We start from the raw sequence: 19,737 nt of genomic DNA, 5'->3' as shown, positions 1-19,737 counted from the left end.
TATGTGTGTCTGACCCTATGCTAATCTCTGGCAGTCCTAAATTGATAAGGCATTGACATAAACGAGTCTCAGGGGTTGGCAGCACTTAATAGAACCCAATGAGGACCGTTCGGAAAATATTTCAAGTGAGAACCGTTTTCCAACATCCACTATCTCCTGATCAAGGGCGGCTGTAACCCGGGTAATATAATTATCTAAAGTTCCGATCAGACTTCCACTGGTGGATTTAGATGCTAGCTGTCCCCCTTTATCCGATCGTATAGACATGTTTAGTAAACAGCCCGCGCTTAAGAGATTAGCGGTTTACAAGAATGTTAAACATATATCAGGTTAGCCCATTAAAAATCTCAAGCATCCAAGTCAACTGTAATTATTGTCACTTCGTTGATCAAATCCTTGGGGGATGGCCCAGCCCGGCCTCGTCTTGCCCCGGACGGCCACAGACGGCCTGCCCTTTGCCTGGGCTTAGCCCGCACGTGGCCCCGCGACGCAGGGGTGTACTGTTATTTAAAGCGCCTCCGGGTATAGAGGTGACGTGAGGGCGCTAAGGAACCTGGGCGATGGAGTCCTTCAATCCTCTCCTCGGCGGCTGCTGTGGTGTTGCAATGCTGCGGCGAGAGTACCAGGAATTTGGTGGAAACGATCTCCCGGTGCCAGGTAGGGAAGAGTCTGATATTGCCCCAAACGTTTTCTGCTCAAACACCCACTCTGCCGGGGTCTGCCGTGATTTAAAGCGCCTCTGGGCGCAGAGGTGACGTGACGGCGCTAAGGAGCCTGGGCGATGGAGTCCTTCAATCCTCTCCTCGGCAGCCGCTGTGGTGTTGCAATGCGGCGGCGAGTGTATTGTATTGTATTGTATTAATATTTATACCGCGCAGTTGTCACCCTACGGGTATCCTGGCGCCAGAAGGAATATTCAGATGGAAAAGAACAATACAGCAGAGTTTGTGTCAGATGGAGTGACACAACGTTTGATGAGCCTGGGGTCGAACTGGACCAGGAATGCGGTGGAAACAATCTCCCCGTGCCAGGTAGGGAAGAGTCTGATATTGCCCCCAAACGTTTTCTGCTCAAAAACATGGGATCAAAAAACAGTGGCTGCAGTTTTCATATAAAAAAAAAAGATCAGGCCCTCCGAATTGAGGGCCTGATTAGGATGGTGGTCGGACATCCATCCAACTGCCATACCTTCAGGAATGGGACCGACCGAATAGCTGTCGGTGGTCCTGCAAGGCGCCCTGTATAGATCCCTGCACTATGTGGCAGGCACCATGCAGTGACTGACACATGGTGCAGGGGCATGTAGGGAGGCACCATAGGTGCTCCCCAGAAGAGATGGCCAGGGGGAAAATGTGGCAAACTACAGGCCACCAATGTCCCTTTCTGCCAGCCTTACAGCCAGTGAGGAGGGGCGTCATAATCCCTATGGTGGTGCCTGGCAGGCACCACCACCATTGTAGGTATTTAAAATCCCTTTACAGTCCGACTGGCTCCTTGATGTTTGGTCTCTTTGACCACCACCCATTCCCCCACCATCCTTGTGTGGCAGGCAGGAATCATCAGTACAATGGCAGTGGGACCACCACCAATGGGCTGTCGGTGGCGGTCCCACTGGTATCGTAATCAGGCCCTTAGTTTTGATCATGAGTTTCGTCATCATTTGCTCAATTGGGATTATTATCTTGGAATTGCTTGGCGGTGTGGAGAACCAGCATGATGTTGCACTGGACCGACAATGTTTTGGAGCAATGAGTGGTATTTGAATTTAGTGGTTGAGGAAGTGCAACAGACAGTCTTTGAATGGGCTAACAACTCAAAAATACAGCTTTATCCATTTTTTCAAAATCCTTATTGAACTCTCTCCTGGCAACCGTAGCAAATTAAGTAGAGTTGTTTTGAGCAATTGTACAATTAAAAATCAAACATGTATTTATTCAGTCAGTCCTTTATGTGGTTGCAGAGCATTCTATCCTGCATTGGTAGCCGTTGGATGCATCAAAAGTTATTTTACTATGTAATTCTTACACTCCTCTTGCACATGGTGAATATATTGTCACTTTTGAAATTCATACTAAGGTACCCCCGCTAGTAAGGTATTATATCTGGTACAAAAAAAATCAAGCATTCAAATTGTTGAGTGGTTTAGAAAACGGGTAAGTGCATCAATATATCAAATTTGTTGTTTTGAAGTCAATCTAAAACTTATTTCAGGTTGTTTTTATATATTAATAGTCTAATTACATATTGTCATCAGTTTATCTCATGCCTATGAGACAGGTGACAGTGTTGCTTGTAGAACAGTACAGGAAATTGTTGTGAGTTGCAGTCTTGAAAGTGTTTAAACATCAAAAAGTGTGCACACCATCGTCGCTGGTGTGCTGGTGTTTCTTCGAGAATTTCTAGATGGTTAAAAGAACATGTAAAGTGCAGTAACAATCCTGTTCCCAATTATTTTTTAGAGTGCTGTAATTGGACTTGCAACAGCCATACCAATATCTGTGATTGTCATAGTTGGAGTCGTCATAGTAATATTCCATGTTCACAAAAGAAGAAGCAGCAAACAGGTATACGTGCCATATTCAAATTCTCATATAAATATTGAAGTTTTATCAGGAAATTTGAATTGTAGATTAGGAAAATAAACATCCATTTCCATTAAGTTATGTTCTCTTTTACATTGCACACTCTACATTTAGGAGCTAACTGACTCAATTCCCTAGCTGCCTAATTGTCATAATTCTATATTTTCTGTCTTTCTGGGTTCTCTTTCCTGCTCTCATTCTACCTGCATCTTTCTCTCACTATTTAGCCCACTCTTCGTTGTAGAGTGTATAACAATCTTCTTATGTAACTTGGTTGGTTAACCTATTTGCCCCACCACTAGTAGCCTGCATGTTGCTTAGCCCATCTTCCTACTGTCACCACTCATCCACACAGGCACCCAAACATTCCAAGCATCATAGTCACACCAACATTCCACTCTCAACACTTTCACTGGCTGAGCAGCAGGAAGATAGGTAAACTGAGATACATATACTTAAATTAGCAGGCTATAAAATACCCTCCTTTTAAATGAAAAATGAAAAGAACAAAGCTACATTGGAGAAACAATACTTAAGAATGTACAAAAGCAGAAAGTATTTCAAAACTCAGGGGTGCAAATGTAAATACAACATCACAAGAGAGTCTTAACACTTAAGTTAGTTGAATGGAAGGATAAATAGATTGGCAAGCAATATAAAATAAATTGACAAGCAATATAAACCATCCTCCCCAATAAAACAATTTAGAATAAAATGTAACATGTAGCAAAGGGAGGACCGCACCCTGAGACTACTATCCCAAAACAAGGAAACTAAAAATGTAAACTGGATTCCTAACTTTAGGAACATTATGTACCCTATGAAAATGGGACTAAGATGTACATTATGAAAATGGGACTAAGATGTACCCTCTAAAAAACGGTCTAAGAAACCCCTTGTGACACCCATCATATAAAGGGTAAAACACTTGGGACTGTAAACCAAAAAATCATCCCTCCTGTAAGGGCTTTTGACTCTAACTGTGTAAATGGGACTAACACCCATAACCTACACCTGACGTAAGGGTGAGAAACCAATGTATATGTGTATCACATGGTGACTTACACAGCATATAGTCAAGATGTGTAGCGCATGGGGATTTACACACCATTAACAGAACCAATAAGTAAAGTAGTGTATCTAAGAAACAGAAAGGTGGGAAACCACCCACCCAGAGACTAGAACCTCTCTTATGTAAGGGAGTGTGTAAAAAGTAAATATTGAACCAAAGTCCATATCCATCCCTCATGTAATGGAGTGAAAGTACAAACTAAGAGATGTGTGTGACCATCCCCCACTAAAAGACTAGGACCTCCCTTATTTAAGGGTACTAAGGCATGCAAAGTAAATGGCAACCATAAGCCATAAATGTGTGACTAAAATACACTAACACTATACTGAAGTGAACACAACTGGACACAGTAAAGATAACAATGCACAGCATCTTTTTGCAACAATAGGCATCCAAATGTATACAGTAAATAACATTCATGAACTTAGCACATGCCCACGTGTAATGTCAATAAATGTAAATGATGTCAAATGTACATGCCTTGAAAATTAGGCAAGAAAAGCATGTTGTAGTGTGAATATAACGGAAACCTTTGTGAAATTATACAAAAAAAACATTTAGAGACTGCACAGTACTCACAGACCAGTTACTAGTAGCCTTATGAGTGAACAACTCGTTAAAAACAACAGGCAGTCAATGTCTATGGTGTGCTTGTCACCCCTATCCTGTGCCACACGCTGAAGTTTATCATTAGACAAACTTCCCTCTTGACGATGACAAGGTGTGTGTGTCACCGAAAACAGGCAGGCACATGAAGCAGGTTCTTTAAATTGACTGAGCACCTCTAGGAATGCGGCTGTACCGCCAATCGTGACTCAGAAATATGCAATGCTGCACTCCAGATGACAGACAAAAGGGGAGTGTTAGACCTGGCACCATTGGTGTGGGTCTCCCTTCCATTTTTGCTGTTGCCTAATGTGTTTTTGCTGGTGTTAAATGCTTTGGGCACTGTGCCACTGCTGCCCAGTCCACAGTGCAAGTGTGATCTATTATAAATTGATGTATGAATTGGTGCTTCCATAATTGACTGATTTGGTTTACTTGTCAGACCCTAGTATAGTGCACTGAGTGTGCCCAGGGCTTGTAAATCCAAATGCTGCTGATGGACTTGCAGCACTGGTTGTGCCACCCACAGAAGCAGCCTTGTAAAATGTGTCTAAGTTCTGCCATTGCAGAACCTATGTGCAGTCTGGTACTGTCATGCTGACTGGGCAAGTGCACCTACTTGCCAGTCCCTAAACCTTCCCTTTTCTTCATATCAGACACCCCTATGGTAGGCCCAAGGGCAGGGTGCATTGTAAGTGTAAGGTAGGACAAGCCCTGATATGCGTGGAATGTCCTAATAGTGAATTACAGCTATTTTCATTTTTCACTATTGCAAGGCTAACTGTTCTCCATAGGCCAGAATGGGCAGTTAGATTATTACATCCTATAATCCTAACTTACTCAGGGAACACAGTAGAAATTTGAGTTTAGTATGCCTGAACTCAGAATAATAAAATGCATCCTTTAGTGAAGTTGGTTTCAACATTCTGTGTTTGAAAATACCACTTGTAGAAAGTAGGTTGTTGTGGGTTCGAATGATAAGGTCGTAGGCCTGGTCGGATCGAATAAGGCTTTATTTCTTTGAAACAACGTTTGTGTTTTTGAGTCCTCTTTTCTCGGGAAAAGGGATCCAGGTCCGTTTTGCTGGGGGGGGGTCTTTTCCTCCTTTCTGTCATTGGGACAGTAGTTAGCTTCTTCTGACTCGAAATCTCGGGGGTCCGTCCGAGGTACAAAGGGCTCAGGCCAAAACAAACAAAAAAAGAACAAAAAAAACAAACTATCAGGACTCTTGTTATCAGAGAAAAGATCTGATAGGGTCGGGGTGTGAGGAGATACACCAAACATACTGTGCACTAAGTGAGACACTACAAGAGGGGGACTGTGCTCGTTTGGAGGTATTGTCGATAGTATTTACAAGGTAGTGGGGGGGTTGGAGGTAACTAGGTGGTTTGACTCCCCTCCTTCCTTCCCACCCACCCTGAGAACTTGCTCCGTACCGGCTCCAGCCACGTACCTCCGTGGATATGGCAGGGCGAGTCGCGGGGTCGATGGCCTCCTGGCTTCGTTGCGAGTTCTGTCGAACTCGGTCTGCGGTCTCCGTCCTCTTCTCTGGCTGGTCCACCTGTATCTTCCACGTCGGGGAAACACCACTCTCTCTCCTCTCCGTACTTGGACGTAAACCAGGAAGTTGCCTCAGATAGTCTTGTATGCGGGTCAACGTCATCGGTGGGCGGGGCTTCGTCTGACAGAAACCCCCAGTTAAAGGAGCCGTGGTCCTGTTCAGAGTTTTGTCGGAGTAATAAAGTTTTATCTTCGGTTTTCCAATCGTCGTGCTGGAAGGGAATAAGATTGGGAGGGTCACATGTAGGAGTCCACCACTCAGGTACATCTGTTATTTGTTTGTTCGGCTGACACACCCTGTCACACACCTCCCCCCCATGGATTCTCCCGATCGGGGAGAGGGGTGACCCTGGACAGGAAATCCGCGTTCCCGTTTTCAGTGCCCTTTCGGTGACGTACTTCAAAGGCATACGGCTGTAGGGACAAAAACCATTGGAGAACCCGAGGGTTGTGTGCTTTGTTCTGATACATCCAGCACAAGGGGGCATGGTCTGTGTACAGGATGAACGGTTTCCCTTCTAGGTAATATTGCAATTTGTCAATAGCCCATTTAATCACTAAACATTCCCTTTCTATAGTGGGGTATTTAAATTCCCTGGAAAACAATTTACGACTGACGTAGAGCACAGGATGTTCAAGCCCATCATTCCCAATTTGTGACAACACTGCCCCGTAAGCCTGAATTTGAAACATCGGTAGAAAGGATAAAACATTTGTTAAAGTCAGGGGAAATGAGGATGGGCCCTGTGGTGACAGCCTGTTTTAGATACTTAAAGGCTTCCAGAGTTTCAAAGGAGGGATGTAAGAGCTGTCTTGGTCCTACCTCTTTATGAAGAAGGTTGGTTAACGGGGTGGCTAGTTCTGAAAATAGGGAATAAATCTTTGGTAGTAACCTATTAGGCCCAGGAAAGCCCGTAGTTCTCGTTTGTTGGTTGGAAATGTTGTGTCTGTTATGGCCTTCACCTTTTCAGCCTCAGGAGCAATCACACGTCACCCAAGACGTATCCAAGGTATTTCACTCATGGGTAGGCAGCCCGTGACTTCTTTGCATTTATGTGAAGGCCTGCATTACTGAGTGTACGCAATATCGTGTCTAGGTGTTTCAAGTGATCATTGCATGTGGGGCTGAAGACCACGATGTCACCAAATAGGCCGAGCAGAAGAAAGGATATGGTTAAAGTATTGTGTTCATCAGTCATTGGAATGTGGCTGGTGCCCCGTGGAGACCGAAGGAGAGGACATTAAATTCAAATGATCCAGCATTGGTTGAAAAGGCGTTTTCTTTCTGTCTGTTTCACGGAGGGGCACCTGCCAATATCCTTTGGTCAAGTCAAAAGTGGTGATGAACTTGGCATTACCCAGTTTCTCGATAAGGTAATCCACCCTTGGGATTGGATATGCGTCATAAGTAGAGATGGCGTTAAGGGTGCGGAAGTCCATACAAAAACGTGTTGACCCGTCCGGCTTCGGGACCATCACTATCGGGGACGACCAATCACTAGTGGAAGGGCATATGACACCCAGTGTCAACATCTCCTCCACCTCTCTTCTTATGTCTTCTGTTCTTGCAGCCGGTATTCGATAAGGTCTTATTTTTATTGTCTTGCCTGCTGGTGTTTCGATGCGGTGTTCTGCTAAAGTAGTCTTTCCTGGAATATCCGAAAAAATACCCAAAAAGGGGAGTAATGTTTGTTGCAGCTCTTTCCTCATTTGTAATGTAAGTTCTTCATTGACCACAAGGCGTTCCAGAGTTGAGCTCTGTGAAGGTTTGGTAAGCAAGGAGAGATATGCCGCCTTCGGTGGAGGTCCGAGCCATTTTTTCAACATGTTGATGTGATTACATTGTGTTTTATTAGGTGTGATTTGTACTCAATAAGTAGTGTTGCCTATGGTTTTTGTGACTTGATAGGGCCCTAGCCATTCACTTTGAAATTTGCGAGTGGAGTAAGGCAACACTACGAGCACCCAGTCTCCAATGGAGAGATGTCTCCACCTTTTCCCTCTGTCATAGTATTTTTGCTGTCTATCTCTGCTTCTCTCCATGTTCGAGTACGCCAGATCCTGTAGTTTTCCCAGGTTGGATTTTAGTTGTTGAGTGTATTCCAACATCAAACGCTTATTTCCCTCTTCTTCAGCCTCCCAGGCGTCCTTGGTCATTTCCAAGAGTGATCGAGGCTGCCGCCCATATAATAATTCAAAGGCCTAGCACCCCAGGCTACTTTCCACTTGCGAACGCAATACATATAAGGCAAGGGATAGGAGCCGGTCCCAATCCTGTCCTTCTACGCTGAGCACTTTCTTTAGCGTGGTATTCAGGGATTGATTGTACCTCTCCACGAGGCCGTCCGTCTGGGGGTGGTATACGGATGTGCGAAGGTGGTGTATGTTCAAGGATCGGCAGACCTCCCTCATCAGGTGGGATACGAAGGGCGTTCCCTGGTCGGTCAGGACTTCTTTGGGGAAACCAACCCTAGAAAACAACTCAATGAATTTCTCTGCAATGTTCTTGGTGGTGGGGGCTCTAAGGGGAAATGCCTCGGGGAATCTGGTGGCGGAGTCCACAATAACGAATGCAGACAGATTCCCTTTTGATGTTTTAGGCAGTGGCCCTATGAGGTCCATACCGACCCTCTCAAAGGAAGTGCCTATAATGGGTAGAGGTTGGAGCGGTACTGCTGGTGGTTTCTGCATGTTCTTTTTCTGATATATCTCGCATGTCTGACAGTACTTCTTAATATCCATATAAATACCGGGCCAAAAGAAATGGCGCAGTATGTTGTCTGTAGTTTTCTCCATCCCTGTATGTCCTGCCGTAAGGTGTGTGTGTGTGTAAAGAACAGGATTTGCTCTTGAATGGTGTCGGGACCAATAGTTGTGCGGAAGCACCCGAACGACCTTCTCTGTAAAGGAGATCATTTTTTATCACAAATCTATGATACGAAAGGGATGGGTTGTCTTGGTTTCTATGGGCCTCTTCCCAAGCATTATACAACATGGGGTCATTACTTTATGCAAAGCGAATATTACGGTCTAGTAGCCATGGTTCGGGGGAGATGAAAGCTGGAAGGGAGTCTGACTGTACTTCTGTTTCCCTCCTTACCCTGTCCTGGAAAAAGGAGAGGAACCCAGGATTATCAACCCCCAAGATGACCTCCTCTGGCAGAGAATCCACCACCCCAACCCTCACTGTACAAGGGCTCCTGTCGAAGGGTACCATGGTGACCAGGACTATGGGGTAAGGTTTTACATCCCCGTGCACACAACGTATGTGGACCATTGCATCAGGAATAATCTGGGAGGGCAGGATGATATTCCCCTGGACCACTGACTGCCTGCACCCTGAGTCTAAAGGCTTTTACTGTTTTGCTGTTCACCTGCACACCTACATAGAATGACGTCCCCATTTCAGCTGAATATAGCACCGCCTTCGGAATGTATACGACCTCCATCGGCTCTTCTGTTGGTTTCTTTCAGGGGCACATACGGGCTATAAGGCCCCAGTCCTCCATGCGAAACACTGTGGCCCCTTAGGAGGGGACATCTCCATTCGTCCCATTTTGACTTTAGGCATGTCAACTGGAGTTTTTTTTCCCGGGTTTCTGAGGTAGAGAACTTCGAGATTTTTCTGTGTCCCAAGTCATAGTCCTCGGTTGTGCCCTCGAATAATTCGCAGCCATCTCGATGGCTTGTTCGGCGGTGAGGCCAGGATGTTGCCTCAACCACCTCTGGGTCCCGTATGGTGTGCCTCCATGAATTGTTCGAGATAAATCTTCGTCATTATCTCTTCTTTAGAACTAGTGGATGGTTTCAACCACTTGTCAGCTGCCATTTTTAAGCAAAAGAAAATGGTTTGGGGTTTTCACCTGCGGGTACGCCTCATTCCTTCCGGAACCTCACTCTGTAGGCCTCGGAGTCCAAACCCAGATGATCAAGAATCACTTCTTTGATCCTAACATACGATGTATCCCCAGTGGGATTGGCGACTTGGTAAGCAAATTGTGCTTCCCCAGTCAGGAGTGGTGCTAAAAAGAAAGGCCACTTTTCCTTGGGCTATCCACATGCCAGCGCCGCCCTCTCAAAATTCAATAAAAAGGCATCCGGGTCTTACCCAGGTACGTATTTCTGGAGGGCCATACCCTAATGATTTGGGAGTGCTGCACGTCTTTCTACTTGTGGTGAGACACCAGTATCCCGTCCTCCCTTTTCCATACTTTCAATGTGGGCTGTGATAGTGTTTTTGAATACGTCGCAGTCGGCCTGTGGCGATGTCATTTGCTGTTCTATGGACCATTCTAGTTTTTCCAGGCCTTTAATGAGATGCTGGATGAGGGATTCCATCACGGCTTGACTGATGGAAGGTGTTGCAAATCCCACTTCTGACACCAAGTGTTGTGGGTTCGAATGATAAGGTCATAGGCCAGGTCAGATTGAATAAGGCTTTATTTGTTTGAAACAACGTTTGTGTCTTTGAGTCCTCTTTTCTCGGGACAAGGGGTCCAGGTGTGTTTTGCTGGGGGGGGGGTTATTTTCCTCCTTTCTGTCAGGGGGACGGTAGTTAGCTTCTTCTGACTCGAAATCTCTGGGGTCCGTCAATGTACAAAGGCTCAGGCCGGAAAAAAGAAGATGAACAAAGAAAAAAAACCTATCAGGACTCTTGTTCTCAGAGCCAAGATCTGATAGGACTGGGGAGTGAGGAGATACACGAAGCACACTGTGCACTAAGTGAGACACTACAAGAGGGGGACTGTGCTCGTGTGGAGTTGTCGGTTGTATTTACAAGGTAGTGGAGGGGTTGGAGGTAATGAGGTAGTTTGACTCCCCTCCTTCCTTCACACCCTCCCTGAGAACTTGCTCCGTACCTGCTCCAGCCACGCACCTCCGTGGGCGTGGCGGGGTGAGTCGCGGGGTCGTTGGCCTCCTGGCTTCGTTGCGAGTTCCGTCGAACTCTGTCTGCAGTCTCCGTCCTCTTTTCTGGCTGGTCCACCAGTATCTTCCACGTCGGGGAAACGCCACTCTCTCTCCTCTCCGTACTTGGGACGCGCCGTAAACCAGGAAGTTGCCTCCGATAGTCTCGTGTGTGGGTCGACGTCATCGGTGGGCGGGGCTTCGTCCGACAGAAACCCCCAGTTAAAGGAGCCGTGGTCCTGTTCAGGGTTTTGTCGGAGTAATAAAGTTTTATCTTCGGTTTTCCAATTGTCGCGCTGGAAGGGAATAAGATTGGGAGGGTCACATGTAGGAGTCCACCACTCAGGTACATCTAAAGCCTGCCTCTGCTAGGTTGTGTATTCCTTGTCTGGTGTTTTTGAGTGACAGGGCTGGGGGATTCCAAGAGACAGAATGAGTCAGCCGAGTGGTGAATAGAGAGATTTGAATCTAGATGGGTGGGATTAGTTGCACCTGGGACCTGAATAGGGCTGTGCCTGCCTTCCATAATGCTGGCTCCACCTCCTCTGGTGCGGCTGATGTCTCTGCCCTGCACAGTGAACGAAGAGAAGGAATCATGTCAACAAAGTGCTCCAAGGCTGTGCTTTCCCGCCACAATGCTGGCTCCACCTCCTGAGGGGCGTCTGATGTTTCTGCCCTGCACTGTGAAAGGAAAGAAGGAGTCATATCAACAGAGTGCTCCAGAGCTGGTTTGGACTGGGCAAAGGCCCCTCTGCCCTCAGAGGACAAAGGATTTTGGGGTATAAATATTGGGACCCTGATCCCAAGAACTGATAGCAATAAAGGAGAGGTTGAAAATGAGGCTTGCATCTGAGAAAAATCTTGCTCCGATTCCTGAAACATCTGAATCAGATCAAAGTGAAACCGAAGAGCGACCAGATGGTCTAAGATGATCCAGAAGAGAGAGGGTACCGTCTCAAAAGTACGCATCTCCTGAGTGGACGTACCTGGCTGCAGGTGCTGAGACCGGAGTGATATGGGAGGCTGGGGACCGGTACAGTGGGTCACGGACAAAGCACTCTAACAATTGATATTCAGTTGCTGGTCCCTGGAGTTGATGCTTTCGGAATTCTGACTCTGACAGTTCCCGATCCACCAAGGCTGAGTGGTTTGCGATTTCTGATCCTTAACCAGGTTGCTTTCCCTATCGTTGGTAGGCTACCCACTGCACAGAAAATGGGAGAGATTTGCGCAGAGATTCTGCAGCTTGTTCTTACAATGCTTGGATCTAATATCATTATCGATGAAACTTGAACTGTGAAAGAAGAACTTATTTGCCTTTAGAAAGAAGATAACCTAGACCCAAGTGGAAGAAGATGTAAATGAGGGACTTTCAATAGAAGAAGAGTTGAGGGCTGGGGCTAACTACATCTCTTCTATAGGTTAGTATTATTGGACTGAAAATTGCAATAATCAAATGGAAAACAGAAAATAAAAAGACATTGTAAATAACAGGATAAGGCAAAGAAAAGAAGAAAAGAGACTTTGTTGATTTTGTTTGTGCCTCAAAAGTCCAACCAGTGGTTCAAAATGGAGTCTGAAAACTCAGGATGCAGGCAGAAGTACATAATTGGTACCCTTATTGTTGTGGTGCTTATTGCCATAATTGTGGTGATTGTTACATCTTTGGTTGGGTCTCATGATTCTGAAAAGAATAGGGAACAGGCGACACTTGCCCCACCTGGCTCAGATGTAGAAGAGGGTGCATCCGCAAAAGATAGAGATATGATTAGGGAAACTAGTCGGGTGTTACATGTAGATTTGGCAAAAGGTGATTTCACGTTGAATGCATATGCTTGTTTGTTGTATGAATATGTTGATACAATGGAAGCGGAATACTGCTATGTGTGTATGCAACTGCCAGCATCAGTAGAAGAAAGAATTTGATACCACCATTTACCTTTGACATATGGCATCACATGTAGTGTGTTGTTGAGCATGTTTTATAGTAAGTCACATTTTGAGTACCATTTCTCCAATTATGATGTGGTACTCTCAGAAGTTCCAGTTCTTAAGTACATGAATAAATATGATTACTATAAGGATGTCTATATATTGTGTGGCTACTATTACTTTAGATACATCTTACGCCCATAGACACAATCTGACCTGTATGTTATCTGACATAGAGAAGACGTTTGTAGATTAGATAGAAGATTGGCAGAGGCAGACTTTATTTAGACCAGATCCAAAGCTTAAAGTTATTCCATGGACCCAGGAAGAATTAGATCATAAGGCAAAGGGGAGTTCTGGTCCAATAGCTTTATATTTCCAGAAAAAAGAGAAACTGTGCATTAGACACCCTTCGACATATTATGACAAGATATTTGTGGGTGAGAGTGATTGTGAACACATTTTCTTAATTCAGAAATCAATCAGGAAGGCGCTATTGTATAAATTAACCATAGTGCCAAATGTGTATTTTGTGTGTGGAAAAAGTGCTTGTGTGAAGTTGCCTAAGAATTGGTATGGCTCGTGTTATTTGGTTGTGGTATTTCCTAAAATATTTCATGTGGATGACTTATGGCCTTTGGAAAGGAAAAGATCTCATAGAAGAAAACGTGGTGTAAGTGCAGGAGAAATTGTTGGGGATGTATTTGGCGCCATGATACCTAGCTTGGGTGTGATTTTGAATGATGTGAAAATTAGAAAGTTGGCAACATTGGTGGATAAGCTCTCTGTGAATATGACCCAAATTGTATTACTTGTTGATGGGAAGATGGTTTCGATAAGGGTTATGGTTCTTCAAAATTGTCTTGCATTAGACGTGTTATTAGCGAAAGCCAGATGAGTCTGTAAATAATTGTAAGTTCAACAGTGCTGTACCTATATACCTGACAATAGTCGGGATATAAGGAAGTACATTAGTAACATTTTGGAGACACTTCAAGATTTACGTGATCTGGCTGCAGAGGGACTTTGAAAACAAATTGGTAAGGGATTTGGAAAGGTTGGAAGCTGGTTTGGCAGCCTTGGACAAGGAAAATGGGATACATATTGAAACCTATCATAATAGCTGTCATTTGTATAATAGTACTATTGGGAGTCATCAAGGCTTACAAATGGCAGAGAGTACGTCATAATGATGAAAAGTCATTGAAAAACCGAGATCAACAGTTGGAACGACTGCAGGACAATCATTATCTGCACCTGAACGGGTTAGAAAGATTTAGACAGTGACGGCAAGCTACAACTTCAGTTTAGGTCGGTCTTTTCTACAAGGAGAAAACTGTGATGTGAATAATCTTGAATTGTTTTACTCCCATCAACATGTTTAGCAGGCTATAAAAGACCATCTGTCTTGAATTTAGTAGGGAAGGCAAGGAGTACAATTTAGCGTAATCAAAGGTTACATTTTCGAAAGCAACTGTGGAAGAATGCTTCTGTAGTCTCAAGTCCAAATGACTGCCCAGCAGCATCGTCCCAGCATTTACCCTGAAAGTATCACTGCTGCTGTATGCTTCTCTGCCATAGATAGAATGTTGAACGTGACTGTAGGGACTCACAGGAATGCTATTGTACCATGGTCCGAGGGGGCTGCAACAAATAAAACAAAAGAGGATAAGCCAAGAATTGAACTTGGGACATTATGGATCATATTCTCTGTGCCAGTGAACTACTTTCTGGTATGATTTAGTGGGTAAAAACGGCCCAAATCGGAATTTCTCACCTGCTGACATGGTCCTTGTGGTATAGGGATGGGAAGACTTAACTACTGAAACAGAAGTATGAAAACATCCCCCCAATAAAGACCTCCCACAGCATCTAGGACAGGTAATCCTTACACAATAAGTGCTGCTATATAATATGTCATGATTGATTGTAGAGTCACTATTCTCACACATTACTTTTCTATTTTTTTAAGGTTATAAATGTAATAATAAGGATATCTCTTAATATACAGGAGTAATATACGGGAGTAGCTCCTGCTATAGGATGGGAGCACCAAGGAATGTAGAAGGAAATATTACAAACTATAATATAATGGTATTACGAAACTGTATTTATGTATCTTGAAATACTAAGTTGAAGAATTGAACCAAATTGACATAACTTACAGAGATGTACTTCATACATGATATTTATTATAAAAAACTAATAAAGACATATCCCCCCTAAAAAATAGGGGTTGCGAGACTGAAGAGACACAGCTCTCTAACAAGTAGTGTTCAAATGAAAGTTTGTTACCTCTTCATCTCCTTCCTCACCCCAGTACTTACTTGATGTGCGAGTATAGCCATGTTCTCACCACTTCTTAAAGCTGTTTTGTGTTTCTATCCCTAGAATAGGTATTCACCCACCAAACCCATCCCACCTCCTAGTACTTCCTGTTCTTTTTGGTTCCCTCGTCCCTTCCTGAGGGCTCTGTGGCGTTCACAGGGGCAATCCCTTTGTTTCTAGGAGGTGCTGGGGTACTCCCATCAAATACTTCTACCCAGGTAGAAAAGTTTCATTTATTCATCATTAAAGCATGTTTTGTTAAAGGAGTTTATTCTTACGCTCATTTCCTTGCGGCAGCTTCTGGCGTCTCTTGGGAGAATTAAATTCCGTTGGAGCTTCTGTGCTTCTATTCTTTTTCATTTGACAAACCATCCTTGTTGATTGGTAACGCAAATGTGCATTATTTAATAAAACCTAGACAGTATAGGTGCTCTCTGGTTTTGGTTCGAGCCTCCGCTATGTGGTGTTTGCAGTGTCACTAAGGCCCCTACCCTTGGATGCAGGTAGGCCACGTGGACAGAAAATTAAGAACGGACATACACCCACTCATATTCTGTGGGCCAAGACACCGAGCCGTCAAGCGCCCTTTAATTTATACCTTTGGGCGTGCCTGTCCTCCGGGTGCCTGTTCTAGCAACAAAGTATAGTGCGGGCCGGATGGCTCCGTCACTACATCCCTCCTTTCCTTTAGATGGAATGTAACACAAAGGTCTGCATGAATTTAGCACACAAAACATAAAGTCTCAGAGTGTTTGACTGAGAGTAGGGTTCGGCTGGAGACCATACTTCTGGCTCCGGGATTTGTTAGTATTCCCTCTCCCAGCTGTGTCTTCTGCACTTGACAAAGTACTCGTGACAATTACTGGCTGTTCCCCAGTGACACGTTCAATTCTCTTGGGACCCTTTGGTGCACAGCTGACCTCCCTCACTGGGGTGCCAAGAGAGGCCACTTCTGGTCCTTCTTCTCCTTCACCTACATCACTACTCCCGATGTCCATCCTCGGGTCGACTCTCGCCTTCTTGAACCAAACAATGTTTCTGTCAGCAGTGCAACTGCCACCTCGAGCAGAAACCATAGTTACCCGCACCTCCGTGACTACCCACACCTCCGGCTCATAGGAAGTGCAATATTTCCACCCGGGATATCGATCCTTCATTACGACAAGGTCTCACACTTGGACGTCCATCGCCAGTACTCTCTGCTCCTGACTCGCCTTTTTTGTTGGATGCCACACTCCTGGCCTGCTTGGCCACCGGATAGGGTTCCTTCAAACACCATGATGGGTCAGCAGGAATGGAATCCGGGGGAGCTGGTTTGATGGGGCACACCGCGTTGTGCAGTGGGGCGTTTGACGATAGGCACTCAGAAACTGGTGCAGGCACTGCTCTGCATCTTCACCTCTCTCCATGCCGATTCACAAAGCTCAGTTCAGGGTTTGCATAAAGCGTTCTACATCGCCGTTGGCTTGTGGCTACTGTGGCGCGATCTTGCAGTGTTTCATGCCGTGAGATGTCATGTACTCATGAAAGTCTTTGCCCTGGAAGGGTGGTCCATTGTCTGAACGAACCACCATCGGAAGTCGCATCATTGCGAAGATTCTGTCCAGGGTGGTCTTGACCTGTGGAAAAGCAATGGACATTAGTATTTCCACGATAGGGAACTTAGAGTGTGAGTCAATGAGGAAAAGTGTGTTCCTCCCATCCGCAAATGATCCAAAGTCAATCCTGACTTGAGTCCATGGGTCATGACATGGTTCCTCCGTGATGACAGGGTGAGGATTCGGATCTGGGTCACTGCTGGTGATGTTGCATGAGTGGCAGGTGCAAATTATGTCCTCTACCAGGGTATCCATGCCAGGAAACCATACCTTGTTTCTGAGATGAGCCTTGATTTTGGCGATCCCCTGATGCCCTACATGCACAAGGTTGACGACTCTCTTCGGCAGGCTCCAAGGAATCGCTATCGCTGACCCTCGCAGAACCACTCCGTGCGACCCTTTACTCAACTCACTCGGAAAAATCCATAATTGTTGGCGCAACAGTCTCTCTTCATCCCTCAACCCCCTGGATCTATCCAGGAAGTGCTGTCAGGTGAGGTCCTGCAGCGTCTTCTTCACCTTGACCAGGCCTTCATCAGCCATGGTGGCGTTCCTGACTTCCTCCAGTGTGAGCGTTATCGGACACGCTTCCTGAGACAGCATCCGTACAAACTCCTCTGTGTGTTCCTCTTTGGTGGACTGTTCTGCCGGCACAGTCCTGACCGGATGTCATGACAAGAAGTCAGCAGGGTTGTTGACCCCCAGGCAGAACACTTCTTCGCACTGGTAAGCCTGCAGCTGGACTGTACATCTCTCAATGCGCCAGCCTGGGTTGCCGGCAAAGAGGGAAATCAATGACTTGTAATCCGTCACCACACGAAATTCCTGCCCGAAGAGGTACAGATGAAAGTGATGGCATTCCCACTTAATCTATGAATGTAGGGCTTGCACAGCGCTATTAACTCGTGGTATTCAACAGTTGATTTGTGTAGCGTGCAAACAGGGTCTGGCGCTGTCTGTACCAACCAGCGTGAACTCGAAACTAATACACAGCTCCTCCCATTGGGAGGGGACACCCAGTTGCACCGCTCTTGCTTATGACACAAAGTCTTTCTCAGTATTCAAAAAGTTAATCCTTCCTCATTGTGGGGTTCCAAAGAATGTTTTATTTATCATTGAATTTTCTCATTCAGCATAGATTTCCAATGGTATATATTCAAATGTAACAGAGTCCAATAACACTCCTTCCCCAATGCATTTCGGGCTAATCCTGAAGCCCTTCCTCAGGGGATACTCTACGAAAAAAGGAACATAACAATAAATCACAATGTGTCATGTTTAATGTGCTAACGTTGTACCATGTGCCTGTTCATGCAGTGATACTGACATGTTCATCCAATAGTGTCCGAAAGTGAAAGTGACCGAATTGCAAAGCCAAGCGTGTGTGTAAGGATCACATTCCCAGTAGTTAAACAAACCGTTAAAAAACCAATGAAAAATGGAAAGGTTCACCATGTGTGCTAAAGAGACCGAGTGGCCGAGTCACCTAGCCGAAAAAAGATAGAAGAAAAAGATGCATGCCCGTGAACGGGGTACTCACAGTCCGTACATTAGCGTGGTAGCGCTGTTTCTGAAACGGAACAGCGCGCGTTAAAAACGACCAACTTAAAAAGAACGGAATACGTGGATTAGAGCTAACAATGTCTCGTGTAACGAGTACTTACTGGGTGCTCTGGTTAACAAGCGTGCTTCCGCATTACCGTCGGGAACCCCAAAGGTGCTCTTGCTCAGTGTCATATTTACCGGCGTGTGAGATGGTGGCGAAAGAAAAAACGGACTAGTTATCGCGAGTGAACTGCAACTAAACAAAAAGACGCGGCGGCCATGTTACAATGGTGTTATGATCAGTCTGTGAATGTATAAACCTCGGTACACAATACAAATCAAGTTCAAGCATATTCAAAGACATATGATACATCCAACGATATAATTTACAGATAGCACAAAAATTCCATTCGATCATTAAGACCGTGTGGCTGCATCGATGCCATGTAGCGAATCCAATAGTTCTCTCTTTTGAGTAGTGTCTGCTTGTTGTTGTGAGTGGGGATGATCTGTTCAAGTATAACAAATTTTAATTGCGCTATAGAGTGTTTTTGTTCCACAAAATGTGCGGCCACAGTCGATTTCAAGTTACCAGTCCTGATGTTACTCTTATGCTCCAGTAACCGAGTTCTGATTTTCCTCTCTGTGTGTCCAACATAACACTTGCCACATGGACACTTTAGCATGTAGATTAGATTAGCTGAATTGCAAGTAGCATTCACTCTCAATTTCACAGGGTGACCCTTCATAGGGTGATTGATGGTATTCCCTGTTATACAGTTATTACAATTGCTGCAATTGTAACATGGACGTAAGCCTCTGTATGTGATAGCTTCACATTCGTTGGTAGATTTTTTTAGAATTTCCTTCAGATTCCGTCCTCTGGTATATGCAAACATCGGTGGTTGATCAAAAATGCCCCTGAAGTCTGGTTCAAAGTTTAATAGCGCCCAATGTTTGCGTATGATGTTCTTATAACAGTTACTTAAGATACTGTATTTCGAAACTACTACCATCCTGGTGTTAGCTGTTTTGACTGTAGGTTGTAGTAGTTCCTGTCTCCGCATGTCTCCTACTCGGTTGACTGCTACATCAAGGATCTGTTGTGGGTACCCTCGAGATTTGAATCTTTCCACCATTCTGGTGATTTCTTGTTGGCACGTACTCTCTGAAGACACTATTCTTTTAACCCGCATCAGTTGGGATAAGGGTAAGTTGCATTTTAGCCCAGGTCTGTGGAAACTCTGGTGGTGCAATAATGAATTCCTATCAGTAGGCTTTCGAAAAATTGTGGTATTCCATTTTCTGTTCTCACACTGTATCTCCACGTCCAGGAAGTGTATACATTTTCTGTCCATGTTCCACGTAAATTGCAATCGCTGATTGATGCTATTCCATGTATTGAGGAATTCAGTCAGTTCACATTCTGTGCCTCTCCAAAGAATAAAAATATCATCAATGAATCTCAAAAAAATTTTGCCATGTCTTAACCAGGTCTCCTGTTTGAGGATATGTTCTTCTTCGAATGTTTTCATCACAATGTTTGCGTAGGACGGCGCGGCACAATTCCCCATGGCAGTCCCATTTAGTTGGTGAAACCATTGCTCAA

At 44.9% G+C, this 19,737-nt stretch overlaps 1 protein-coding gene across 2 annotated transcripts in view; it reads left to right on the top strand.

Moving 5' to 3' along the window:
• LOC147711656 (uncharacterized) overlaps positions 1 to 19,737 on the top strand; it is a 523,516-nt gene that overhangs the window by 244,148 nt on the left and 259,631 nt on the right. For both annotated transcript variants that reach the window (XM_086920221.1, XM_086920220.1), the window contains exon 5: positions 2,460 to 2,564. In XM_086920221.1, coding sequence (XP_086776347.1) covers positions 2,460 to 2,564 — 105 coding nt within the window. The remainder of the gene's footprint in view (positions 1 to 2,459; positions 2,565 to 19,737) is intronic.

The sequence above is a fragment of the Lissotriton vulgaris genome, chromosome 5 (assembly GCF_964263255.1).
Source record: "Lissotriton vulgaris chromosome 5, aLisVul1.2, whole genome shotgun sequence".
NCBI lineage: Eukaryota > Metazoa > Chordata > Amphibia > Caudata > Salamandridae > Lissotriton > Lissotriton vulgaris.
Note: the sequence above shows the minus strand (reverse complement) of the source record. Positions and strands in the feature narration are given on the sequence as shown.